The sequence below is a fragment of the Erithacus rubecula genome (genome assembly GCF_903797595.1).
Source record: "Erithacus rubecula genome assembly, chromosome: 27".
NCBI lineage: Eukaryota > Metazoa > Chordata > Aves > Passeriformes > Muscicapidae > Erithacus > Erithacus rubecula.
In genome coordinates this window covers 160,913-173,672 of record NC_136679.1, presented here as the reverse complement: position 1 = coordinate 173,672, position 12,760 = coordinate 160,913, and the positions used below count along the sequence as shown (strand labels likewise).

Here is a 12,760-nt window from a genome sequence, read left to right as displayed (position 1 = left end):
GGACTGGCCGGACCCGCTCCCCGCTCCAGCCCCACAACCGGCTTTTCCTGCCGCAGACGCCGCTCCCGGCGGGGACCGGCCCTGGCGACAACCGGGCTGGGGACCTGTGCGTGTCCCGGTGCCCCCCGGCGACCCTGGGAACCTTCCCAGGGAATCCCGGCGCTGCTCCCAGGGCTGGGCTGCTCCCCGACACTTCTGTCTGTCCCCTCGGAATGAATTCCTCGAGTCCCCAGCTGCAATTCCCACGCGGGAAGCGAGGCCGTGCCGTTCCCCAGCTTGTGGTCACGTCAGCTCTCAGAGCCTCCTGCTTCCCTTGGGATTCGCCTCTGTTCCTTTATTTCTGTTTATCATCTGTTTCTATTATTCCCATTTCTTTCTATTTCTGCTATTTCTATTTCTGTTTGTCCTTTTCCTGTTCTTGTTCCTATCCCTATTTATTCCTATTCCTACTCAAAATCCTGTTCCTACTCATATTCCTGTTCTTCCTACGCATTCTTATTCCTATTTATCCCTATTCTTATTCCTAATCCTATTCCTATTTATCCCTATTCCTATTCCTATTCCTATTATATTCCTATTCCTGTTCCTGTTGCAGTTCCCGTTCCCATTCCCGTTCCTTTCCTATTCCCCATTTTTCTCCCTCTTTTCCCGCGGTCCCGGTGGTCTCGGCAGTGCCGGGACTCGAGCCTGCGTTCTGGAGGTACCGGAACTCGAACCCGCGGTTCCGACGGGGCCGGGACTCGAACCTGAGTTCTGTAGGTACCGGGACTCGAACCCACAGTCTCAGCGGTACCGGGACTCGATCCCGCCGTCTCGGCGGTACCGGGACTCGAACCTGAGTTCTGTAGGTGCCGGGACTCGATCCCTCGGTCTCGGCGGAGCCGGGACTCGAACCCGGGCTCCCGGGGCGCGGCGCTGTTCCCGCCGTGGCCGCCAGGCGGAGCCGTTATCCCGCGCCGCGGATCGGGCCGGGGGGGACCCGGGGGCACCGGGGGGACAATGGGGGGGACACGACACATGCAGGGGACAGGAGGGGCCACGCAGGGGACAGGAGGGGACAGCCCCGCCGGGGTCACGGACCCGGGCCCTGCCCGCGGAAGAAGAGACCCCCCCCAAAACAAAACCCGCCCCTTACAAAGTGACCCCCCCAAAACAAAAGCCCCCCCCCACCTCCCCCGGGTGCTGCGGGTGGCCGGGGGGTGACCAGGGCTGGCCAGCGACCCCCGGCTGGGTGACACTGCTGGGATCCTCGGCGCAGCACAGGGGTCATGGCCCCGAGTGGGGGTGGGAGAGGGGCACAGACCCCCCGGGGGTGTTCCCCCCAAATTCAAGGCTTGTCACTGCCCCGAGGTGCCCCCAGCGCGGGGGGGGGCATGGTAGGGCTGGGAGGACGTGGGGATCCTCTGGGGGGGCCCAGCCCGGACTGGTGACGCTGCTGGGGGGAGGTGGGAGCAGGGGAGAACCGGGGGGGTGACCATAAACAAACCCCCAAATCCCCCCAGCCCTAAGCACGGATCCATCCCAGACCCAAACCCTAACCCCCTCCCCTGCCCCCCAAAAAACGCCCCCCCAACACTCCTCCAAAAAATCCCCCGTCAGCCCCAAACTCCCTTTTAAACCAGCCCTGTCCTGCACCCACAGTGTCCCCTCGCTGCAGACAGGACCCTGCACACTTTATTTATTCCCTCACCCTCCTTCACCCACTCTTTGTTGTTTCTTGGGAGAGAAAAAAAAAAAAAAAAAAAAAAAAAAAGGAGGGAGAGAGAGAAGAAAAAAAAAAAAAACCCACACAGGAGGAGGCAGGAGTCTATTTTGCCTCCCAGGCAATATTTCTGGAGCCAATCGGAATGCGCACCCACCCTGCCCTGCTCCCTAATTAAAGGCTTTAAGCAGGCGGCCGGGGCCGGAGGTTTGGGCACAGTCTCTCGGTGGCTCCTCACGAAGCAGCCGCAGCTCGGATCGCGCTCGGATCGCGCCAGGGCCTCGGCAGCCGCCAGGTTGGGGGGTCCCCGGGCCGGGCAGGCAGCTGCCCCCTCCCCGCCGCCAGCCATGAGCGGCTCTTTCGACAAGAAGCTCTCCAGCATCCTGACGGACCTCTCGGGCTCGCTGAGCTGCCACGCAGCCTCCAAGGACTCTCCCACCCTGCCCGAGTCCTCGGTCACCGACCTGGGCTACTACACGGGCCAGCACGAATACTACCCGGGCCAGTCGTACGGGCAGCCCGTGGGCCACTACCCGTACCCGCAGTTCAACCTGAACGGCATCGGCGCCGCGGGCACCTACTCGCCCAAATCCGAGTATTCCTACAGCCCCTCGTACCGCCAGTACGGCCACTTCAGGGAGCAGCAGCTGCCGCCGCAGGAAGCAGGTAAAGGATGGGGGAGAGGGGCCGTGCCCACCCCGCTGCTCCTTGGGGCTTCCGGAGGGGCTTTGGGGGGATTTATCCTCCCTGGTGTCCCCAGATTAGTGGGGTGTTACCCTCCGGATGTCCCCAGATTTGTGGGATTTTGTCTCTCCGGGTGTTCCCCGGATTTTTGGGGTTTTATCCTCCGTGTGTCCCCAGATTTGTAGAGTTTACCCCTCGGAATGTCCCCAGATTTGTGGGATTTTGTCTCTCCGGGTGTCCCCAGATTGGTGGGGTTTTACCCCTGCGCGTGTCCCCGGGTTTGTGGGGTTGTTCCCCTCGGGATATCCCCGATCTTTTTGGGGTTGTTCCCTTCAGGATATCCCCGATCTTTTTGGGGTTGTGCCCCTCGGGATATCCCCAATCTTTTTGGGGTTGTGCGCCTCGGGACGCCCCCAGGTTGGGGACAGGCAGCTGCTGGCCGCTCTCGGGGCTCAGCGGGACAGACCCGCGCAGGGTTCTGACTCCGGGACACATCCCAGGGATGTCCCAGAAACTGTCACAGAGCACGGGGACCCTGCCAGCACCCCGAGCTGGGTGACACCGGCCTGGGGACGGGGTGACCGCCCTGGCAGCCCCTTCCCGCCTGACCCCGCGCCCTCCCGCAGTGTCCGTGAAGGAGGAGCCGGAGCCGGAGGTGCGGATGGTCAATGGGAAGCCCAAGAAGATCCGCAAGCCCCGCACCATCTACTCCAGTTACCAGCTGGCCGCCCTGCAGCGCCGCTTCCAGAAGGCGCAGTACCTGGCGCTGCCCGAGCGCGCCGAGCTGGCGGCACAGCTGGGGCTCACCCAGACCCAGGTAAGGGTTAACACCACCCCCGACACCCCAAATCCCCACCAGCAGCGCGTTGTGGGGTGCCCAGAGTGAGATTTTCCCCTTGGAGCAGATCTGCTGTGCCGAGGGAAAGGTGGAGAGGACGGAGGCAGCAGGGAGAGGCGACGGAGCTCAGCCGTACCCCACTCGGCAGTTTTGGGGTTTATCCCGCTCCTTCTGGAGCTCCCCCATCCCACACCCCACAGGGTTTGGGGCTGGATCCTGTCCCGGGAACCGAGCAGGTTCTGGGGCACGGCACACCCGATGTGGCAGGAATGTGGGGCACCAAATGCCGGGGATCAGTGCCGGGGATCAGCGCTGGGGACGCCCCATCCCCACAGCACCTCCTGCCCCCAAATCCTGCCAGAACACAGGCACGGATCCTGCCCCAGCTGCCCGGACTCCCCAGGTTTTCCCGGGCTCCGGCTGCCCCATCCCGCTCGGTTCGGGCCGGGATTTGGGGACCGGTTCCACGCCCGCTGTCCCCGGCGCTGGGGTGGCCCTGCAGGCTGGACTGGAAGAGCCGGGACGTGCGGGATCAGCTTCTCCTCCTCCCCGCAGCCGCCCAAATTCGGGGCGAAACCCTCACCTTGGGGTCCTGCCAGGCGCGGGGACAAAGGGGCGGCGCGGGTGTGAGGGGGGCGCGCTGTCCCCGCTGTCCCCGCTGTCCCCCTAGCCCGTGACTCCCCCGCGCCCCATCCCGGTGCCCTCCCTGCCTCGGGGCCGGCGCCGGCGCCCTTGTGCCGCCCTTGGCCTTCCTCCTCCTCCTCCTCCTCCTCCCTTGGGCGATGAAGCAATCGGGGACACTCGGCAAAGGGCTGACGGAGCGCGTCACCCGCTCCCAGAGGGACATCCTGTTTGGGTGACAAGCGCCGCCACCCCCGCCCCTCGCCCAGGGCCAAGGGCGTCCAGCGCCGCCTCGCCCAGCGCGGGGACGCTCCCGACGCGCGGCGTGTGGCGTGACGGGCTCCTGGTGACGCCCGTGTCCCCACAGGGGGCTGTGCCACGCCAGGTGTCACATGGGTGCTGTCCACAGGGCACGGCGTGTCCGTGCTGTGTCCGTGGTCGGTCCGTGCTCTCTGTCACTCTCACACCAAGGGTGGCTTGCCCACGACACCTGCCACGCGCCCTGTGGGGTCCCCATGATGTCCCTTCCTGAGGTGCCCCGTGTGTCACCTGTGTCCCCTGTCCCTTCCTGAGTGTGTCTGGGGTCCCCGTGACCCCCATCACCTTCATGTCCCTTCCTGTGTCTCTGGGGTCACTGTGATCCCCCAAGTTCATTCCCTGTCTCTGGGATTCCCCTGACTCCCATGTCCCTTCCTGTGTTTTTGGAGTCACTGTGACCCCCCCAAGTTCATTCCAGTGCCCAGGGCAGGTCCCTGTGACCCCCGTGTCCCTTCTCGTGTTTTTGAGCTGCCCGTGACACCCCTGCCCGATGTCGCTACGATCCAAACCCACCCCATCCCTGTCCCCTCCCCTGTCCCACATCCTCTCATTCCCTTCCCGTCTCTCTGACCCTTTTCCTGGCCCCTTCCCATTGTCTTCCTGGCTCTCTGACCCTTTTTTTTGGGATCTATCCCATCCTCTCATTCCCTTCTGGGGGTCCTGACCCTTTTCCCTCAGTCCCATCCCTCCCATTCTCTTCCAAGGGCTGTGACTCTTTTTCTTGGATCTATCCCATCCTTCTGTTCCCTTCCCGTCTCTCTGATCCCTTTCCTGGATCCATCGCATCCCCTTCCCATCTCTCTGACCCTTTTTCTTTCCTCCATCCCTCCGGTTCCCTTCCGAGGGCTGCGACTCTTTTCCCGGGTCCATCCCATCCCTCCCATTCCTTTCCCGTCTCTCTGACCCTTCTCCCTCCCTCGCTCAGGTGAAGATCTGGTTCCAGAACCGGCGCTCCAAGTTCAAGAAGCTCTACAAGAACGGCGAGGTGCCGCTGGAGCACAGCCCCAACAACAGCGACTCCATGGCCTGCAACTCGCCGCCGTCCCCGCCGGTGTGGGACAGCCCCGGGGGCAGCGCCCGGACCCCGCTGCCGCAGCCGCTGCCCTACAGCTCCTCCCCGGGATTTTTGGAGGAGCACAACCCCTGGTACCACCCCCAGAGCCTCGGCGGCCCCCACGGACCCCACCAGGGGCAGGCGGCGCCCCCGATGCACCACGCGTCCCCCGGGCCCCCCAGCACGGGAGCCGTGTACTGATGGCCCTGAGAGGTTCAGAGACGCTGCTCCGATTCTTTGGTTTCCTTCCCTTTTATTTTTTTTTTCTTCCCCCCTCATTCCCCCCCGTTTTGGTTTTGTCTCCTTGGTTTTTCCTAAAAAAGAAAAAAAAAAAAAAAAAAAAAAAAAAAAAAAAAAAAAAAACCAAAGGAAAGGAAACCCCCGCGCACCCCTAAAAATCCTCTCAGCTCATCTCAGGAACCGCAGGACTGCAAAGGCTGCAAACGCTCCCAGCGCAGGAAAAGGTGGAAAAGCCGGAAAATCCTTCTGCTACTTTTGAATTTTTAGGGTTTTTTCCATCGCACACCCCCACCCCCGGCCCCCTCCCCAAGATAAGTTCGGCCCCCGAAGCGCCTCATCGAGCTTGGACCCCTCGGAGCGACTCGGCCGCGATGGAGGATTTGTGTAGTCGCTGTCGCGACAGGGGGAGTGCCTGTCCCCAGCGGAGCTCGGCTCTGCTCCGAAATACGAAATTTTGGGGGTCACGGAGACTTTTTGTGGGGTCACTGACACCCCGCGGGAGCAAAGCAGGACCCTGATCCCGGCCGGAACCACCCGGGACGATGCTCAGACCAGAAGGTGGTGATTTAAAATTAAATATATTAAAAAAAAAAAAAAAAAACCGGGTGGGGGGTGGGGGGCGGGTGTAGGGAGGGAAATATTTTAATATTTAAGCGGTTCAGGAATGGATTTAAGTTATTGTTTGAAGAGAAAAAACTCGTGTTCATCTCCGTTTTCTGGCTGTGCCTCCAGCTGTGCGTAAAGGAACGGCGAAAATGCCTCTTTTTTTTAGGAAATCGACTTATTTTAAAGGGGAAAAAATAACCGAGCTCTTTCCTATTTTTTAAGAGAATAATGCTATTTTTTTAACCAGAAAGTGCCGTTTTAAGGAGTGTTCATAGTGTTGTACAGTCCCGTGGATTTATTTATGTTGCCTTCTATAAATAGGGGTGTTTTGGGGGGAGAAAAAAAAAGGGAGTGTACATAAGGTTCGTTTGTATAAAGTTGTTCCAAACCAAACTGGTTTCGGTCTGGGTTTTTTTTTTGTCTATAATTTTTTTTTTTTTCCTAAGGAAAATCCCCCCCAGTTGATGGGAACCCCCCTCGGGTGTCCCTGAGTGTCCTCTGTTCCTTCCCCGGGGACCCAAAGCCGGGCTGGAAATGTTCATTAATAAAAATTCTGCATTTAAAGCTCCGAGCACCGTTTTTTCTCCTTTTTTTTTTTTTTTTTTTTTTTTTTTTTTTTTTTAACCCAGTTTCATGAGGTTTTTCGGGGAGCAGGATTTGGGATTTTTCCACCTCGAGAAATGTGGATTTTTATCTCTCTGTCACTCGCGCCGCGTTTTTTGGAGACATCCGCTCTTGGGGTGGCACCGGGTGATGTCGCCTCACCCCAAATCCCACTTTGTCCTGCTGAGAGGGAATTTGGGGCAGCAAAAGGAATTTTTCCCCGATTTTCAGAGTATCTCAGACTATTTCGGACTATTCCCTGGCGCTCCCCTTTCTGGGAGCAGTGACCCCCCGGCCCTGCAGACTGGGAGGGCGGCTGCGCTCCCCGATGTCCCTTTGGGGGACAATGCGCTGGGGGACAGCGCCGAACCCCCCCAAAATCCCCAAATCCCGCCGGATCCTCCCATCCCCGGCAGCGCCGTGGGGTCGGCGCGCTTCGGGGACCCCAAAATCCCCAGTGGGGCGTCCCGGCTGGGGTGTCCCTGTCCTGCTGTCCCCGGTGTCACCCGCGTCGTGTCACGGGTGTGAAGAGCCCACATTCCCAAATCCACGCAGGGCCAGTCTCCCCCTGCTCCCCAAATCCCCCCAAAACTTCAGCCCCAATCCCAATCCCACGGGAAAAGGAGGAATCTGCGCTGCCCCAGCCGGGTGCTGGCGCTGGGGAGGTTTCGTTTCATTCTTCTAATTTTTTTTTAATTCGATTTTTTTTCTTATTTAGAGGAGGAGGAGGGGAAAAGCCCCGAGCAGGCGGCGGGTTACATATCAGGATTATGTAAATCCCGGGTGCCGCATCGCCCCCGGCCAGGCGCGATCCCCGCTCCTCCCAGCGCTGCGGGATCGGGAACGGGATCGGGGAAAAGCTTTGGGACCCCCCAGCCCCCGCCCCATCCCCCCGAGGGGGCTTTTGTCCCCATTTCCATCCCCGGGGGGCAGCGCCGGCTCCTCCCGCTGATCCCGCATTTGGGATGTGGCTGAGAAACCCCCAGAACCCCCAAAAAGGGGCTGAGGGACCCTGAGATCCCACGCGGGGCCGGGCTCGGTGTGCTGGCACTGAAAGCGGGATGGGAATAATGGGAATAATGGGAATAATGGGAATAATGGGAAAGGGAATAATGGGAATTGGATGGGAATAATGGGAATGGGGACAATGGGAACAATGGGGACAATGGGAACAATGGGAACAATGGGAACAATGGGAATGGGAACAATGGGAACAATGGGAACAATGGGAATGGGAATGGGAATGGGAATGGGAATGGGAATGGGAATGGGAATGGGAATGGGAATGGGAATGGGAATGGGAATGGGAAGGGAAAGAAGGGGAAGGGGAACGGGAAGGGGAAGGGGAAGGGGAAGGGGAAGGGGAAGGGGAAGGGGAAGGGGAAGGGGAAGGGGAACGGGAACGGGAACGGGAACGGGAACGGGAACGGGAATAGGAATAGGAAAGGGAATGGCGATGGGAATGGAAATAATGGGAATGGGAATAATGGAAAGAATGGGAATGGGAATGGGAATAATGGGAACGGGGATGGGAATGGGAACAGGAACGGGAGTTCCCAGGGCTGGGGACGTCTCCCCACTGTCCCCAGCACTCCGGTCCTGTCCTGCCACAGGCACACAACGACCTTCCCTCGTCATCCCAATTATCCCAGTGCTCCCAGTGATCCCAGTTAGCCCTGACGGCAGCGGGGACTGCCCGGACACCCCTGGGACGGCAGGAACCGGGGTGACAATGGCAGGAGGTGACACGGCGGGGGTGGCAGTGCCGGGGGTGGCACCGCGGGGGTGGCAGTGCCCGCGTCCCCGCGCTGTCACCCCGCGCCCAGCAGAGCCCTCCCAGCGCTCCTGCCCCGTTGCGACACCCGCAGCCCTTGCGACACCCGGTGCCAGCCCCGGGAGCGGGGGCAGCGCCCGCCCACGGCCCAGCCCGGCCCGGCCCAGCCCGGCTCACCGGAGTCCCGGCCCCGCACATGGCACAGCTCTGTCCCCATCGCCACCGGGGTGTCCTGCTGGGGACAGGGAGGTGACACCGCGGCCCTCACCCCCAGCCTCAGGATGGGAAACTCTTCGTTTTTCAGAGCTGCGCAAAGAAAACCCTCGGTGGGGAGGGTGGGCTCCATCCCCCCGCGAAAATCCGCGGGAATTCATTCACCCCTGGACCCCACATCCTCCTGTACGATCCACATCCCGTGGGATCAGCACCCCAAACCCCTTTTCCGAGGGATCAGAACTCCCAGGGGGTCAGCCCCAGAGCCGGGCTCTGATCTCCCCCCCAGGTGGGCACCGGGTGTCGGGATAACCCAGGCCCGTGAGATGCTGAAGGTGTGAAACCCAAACAGCTCCAGAAAGGGGCAGGGAGGGACCCTCGGAGCCGGGGAATGGCGGGGTGGGAACCTCGGGGGCGAGGATATTTGTGCTAGGGGGGCGTCCCCCCCTCCACAGGCGACAATCATCCAGCAGGATCGGGAAAAGCGGGAACAATGATGTGGGAAGAGCAGAGAATGAGAAGGATGTGTTTTCCAGCCGGGTTCTGGCTCTGGAAGCACAAACCCGAACCTGCAGAGGGGAATCAGCCCCAAAACACGCTCCTCGCTGCCCGGGTGTCCGTGGGGACACAGGGCAGGGGCTCAGCTGGGTCCCCAGCCTGACCCGTGTCCCCCTGCCCTCCCCTGTTTGTGGGCGACACCTCCACCAGCTCCAAACTGCCCCAAATTCCCCGCAGGAGGGGCCAGGAGCTGCGGCCCCGCAATTTCTGTAACTGGGCTCCACTTCGGGCAGATTTTGGGGGTAACTCAGCCCAAGCCCCTGACCCTGCACCCCCAGGGTTTGGGAGAGCCTGAGTTCTGGGTGGAAGCGCCTCCCCCAAACCAAGGGACACCCAAACCTTTTGGGACACCCCAAAGAAGAGGAGCAGCAGCGATCGATGTTCAGCCTGTTTATAAACGGGGGCACAACCAACATCCGATAGAATTTATAAATAAAACCAGGCCGGGGGGGCGGGGAGTCCCCAACCCCTCCTGGGGTCCCCCTGCCCCCTGTCCATGAACTGGGGGGACCCGGGCCCGAGCCCTGTCCCGCTGGGATGGCGCGCAGGGCGCTGGGTCACTCGGAGCGCGGCAGGGCAGGACATCCCCGCGCTCCTGCAGATCGTTGTCACCTTCCTCTTCCTCTTCCTCCTCCTCTATTCACTGGGCTCCTCCAGGGCTTCGCTGGGCTCCCAGTCCCGGGGGGGACAGCACAGAGCGTCCCCCTCAGTGTCCCTCGGTGTCCCTTAGTGTCCCTCAGTGTCCCTCGGTGTCCCTCCGGATCCGGCGCTGCTGGTGGCACTGTCACATCATGGGGGTCCTGGGGATGGCGTCCTGAGGGTGTGGCTGGTACCAGGCTCCGAAGGTGTTGATGTAGCCCCCGGGGGCCAGCGGGGGTCCCTTGCCGGGCCCGGGGAGGTCCCAGAGCGAGGGGAGGCTGGGGGAGCAGGGGGACAGGGCGGGGGCGCTTTGGGGGTGCTGCTCCCCGTCGGGGACACTCGGGCCCTGCTTCAGGATCTTCTTGTACTTGGAGCGCTTATTCTGGAACCAGATCTTCACCTGCGGTCAGAGACAGCGGGGTGAGGGGGCAGGAAGAGTCCGACACCCCCTAACCCCCCCTGGAACAATTACAGACCCCCCTGACCCTATTGACAAAGCGCGCTGGGAACCCAACTCTTCACAAGCCACCGCTCTGTGGCGGGGTGAGGATGCGGGGAGAGGCTCTGGGATCCCGGAGAGTCCCCAGAGTATCCCCAGAATGTCCCTAGAGTGTCCCCAGAGTGTCCCCAGTGCTGCCAGCTCCCCCCCGGTGCCTGTCCCGGTGCCGGGCCGCCGCCGCGCTCTGGGGTGGTGGCCCCGCTCATTCCTCCCCGCCGTCCCCCCCGCGCTGCCGGCAGGTTCCCACTTGTCTCCTCTTCCCCGGCTTTATGAGCTCGCTTCGCCCCTGGCTCCGGGGCTGCACCGCTGCCGCCTGCCTGTCTCTCCCCATCGCCTTCAAAAACCCACTCGCCCCGTCCCGCGGCCCGGGGCCGCCCAGCCGGGCACGGCCGGGCCGCCAGCCAGGCTCCGGGGCTGGGAAAGTCCCGCTGCCGCTGGGAGGTGCGGGCAGGGGCGCCCCAAACCCGAGCCCTGCGGGCCCACCGGCGCCAGCTCCCCCGCCGCGGCACGGCTCGGCTCGGCTCGCTTCCAGCAGCCGGCCCGGTGGGTGCGCCGAGCATCTCGGTGGCCCATGGCGCGCCGATGGTGGCCCGGTGTCCCCTCGGTGTCGCCTCCCGGCCGAACCTGGGTCTGGGTGAGCCCCAGCTGCGCCGCCAGCTCGGCGCGCTCGGGCAGCGCCAGGTACTGGGTCTGCTGGAAGCGCTGGTTCAGCGCCTGCAGCTGCAGGCTCGAGTAGATGGTCCGCGGCTTCCGCAGCTTCTTGGCCTTCCCGACCAGCCGCAGCTCGCCATTGGGCACGGCCAGGGGCTTCTCGGGCTCTGGGCACGGGGCAGAGCAGCGGCGAGCCGTCAAACACAGCGGGAGGTTAAAACAGCATCCCAAAACCGCCCCGAAACCATCCTAAAGCCACTCCAAGTCACCCCAAAATCACCCCAAAACCGCTCAGGTTACCAGGGGGTGTCCGCGGGAGGGGGGGATAATTGTGGGTCTGGGGGCTGCTTTTCTCTGGTGTTTAAACCGCGGGGAGAGCAGAGGAGGAGGAGGAGGAGGAGGAGGAGGAGGAGGAGGAGGAAGGACGGGGCCATTCACCGATGGCACTGCCCGGCTCCGGCGGCACGTGGGACACAGGCCTCGGTCTGGGCCCGTCTGGGGGGCCAGGCAGGGACCCCCGGGGGATGGGGGGGCTCCAGGATGGACCCCCGGCCCTGGTGGAGCTCCCGGGGCGCGCTGGGGGTCCCTGGGCCAGCAGCGCCCGCCCGGTGTCACCCAGGGAGCACGGGCAGGGCTGGGGGCTCAGCTGGGCTCGGGACCCCCGGGAGGGGCAGCCCCGGGGTCCCGATCCTCTCCAGGCCGGCTCGGATCGCACATTTTGGGGGAAACCAGCGGGGAACGGGGATGGAGCTGCAGGGACAGAGAGGGGAGGGTCTGCCCGGCCCGGGGGCTCAGTCTGGGGGGCGTGGGCAGCTGAGGGGGCCGCCTGTGGGCAGGTGGGGGTCCCAGGGGGCACCTGGGGGGTCTCGGAGCGGCTGCTGCTCCCCGTGCCCGCGGTTCCTCGAAGCCACCCACGTGTCCCCTGCTGGTCGGGGCGCTCTGGGAACGGGGGGACTCCACCCCCGGGACCCCCGGGACCCCCGGCAGCCCCGGCACCCCCCAGGACCCCGCACCGAGCCCAGCCCAGCCCAGCCCAGACCCGGAGCGCTTCCGACGGCTCCATCCCGGCTCCATCCCGGCTCCATCCCGGCTCCCCCGCGCCCCCCGCCCCCCCCGGAACCTCCTTACCTGTGTCCTGCAGCCTGGCCCCGGGGGAAGGGGCGTGCGGGGCCCCTGGGGGGGCGTAGGGAAGGAAGGGACCCCCGTGGGGGTGCGGGGGGGCCCCGCCGGGGTAGGGAAAGGGCCCGGGGCGGCCGTAGGGGGAGGGGAAGGGCGGGGGGTCGTGCTGGGGGTGGCCGGAGGGGGGGAGCCCGTGCAGGGGGGGGTAGTGCTGGGGGGGGCCGAGCTCCAGGAACGCGGCTTTGGAGGGGTCGGAGCCCAGCAGGGTCTCGGCCATCGAGCTCATGGTCATGGTCCGGCCGGGACGGGCCGGGCAGCGCCCGCAGCCCCCGCGGCAGAACCGAGCCGAACCGGGCCGAACCGGGCCGAACAGGCCGAACCAGGCCGAGCCCAGCCAAGACCCCGCCGCCCCCCGACGGCTCCGGTTGCCGCGGCCCCGAGCCCGGGGATGCCCCGAACGCCCCGCCCAGCCCCGCCCCCGCAGTGACGTCACGCCCCGGGGCATCCCCTTCACCCCGTGCCCACCCGCCACCTGTGCCATCGTGACCCCTCCCCGGGGCTGGGGGGACACCCTGAGCCCCCCGGGGGGACACGGGGCAGCCCCGGGAGCAGGCGGGGACAGCTGGGGCTCAGCCCCGGGG

At 63.7% G+C, this 12,760-nt stretch overlaps 2 protein-coding genes across 2 annotated transcripts; one reads left to right on the top strand and one right to left on the bottom strand.

Moving 5' to 3' along the window:
- Positions 1 to 1,605: 1,605 nt before the first annotated feature.
- On the top strand, positions 1,606 to 5,726 carry DLX3 (distal-less homeobox 3). Its single transcript, XM_079328044.1, has 3 exons — positions 1,606 to 2,368; positions 3,013 to 3,203; positions 5,089 to 5,726. The coding sequence occupies exons 1-3, from the start codon at positions 2,050 to 2,052 to the stop codon at positions 5,416 to 5,418; spliced, it is 840 nt and encodes a 279-aa protein (XP_079184170.1). The 5' UTR covers positions 1,606 to 2,049; the 3' UTR covers positions 5,419 to 5,726.
- Positions 5,727 to 9,995: 4,269 nt separating this feature from the next.
- DLX4 (distal-less homeobox 4) lies at positions 9,996 to 12,411 on the bottom strand (the record flags this gene model as incomplete). Its single annotated transcript, XM_079327949.1, has 3 exons — positions 9,996 to 10,250; positions 10,974 to 11,167; positions 12,129 to 12,411. 3 exons carry the CDS (start codon positions 12,409 to 12,411, stop codon positions 9,996 to 9,998), a joined length of 732 nt encoding a protein of 243 aa, XP_079184075.1.
- Positions 12,412 to 12,760: the final 349 nt, after the last annotated feature.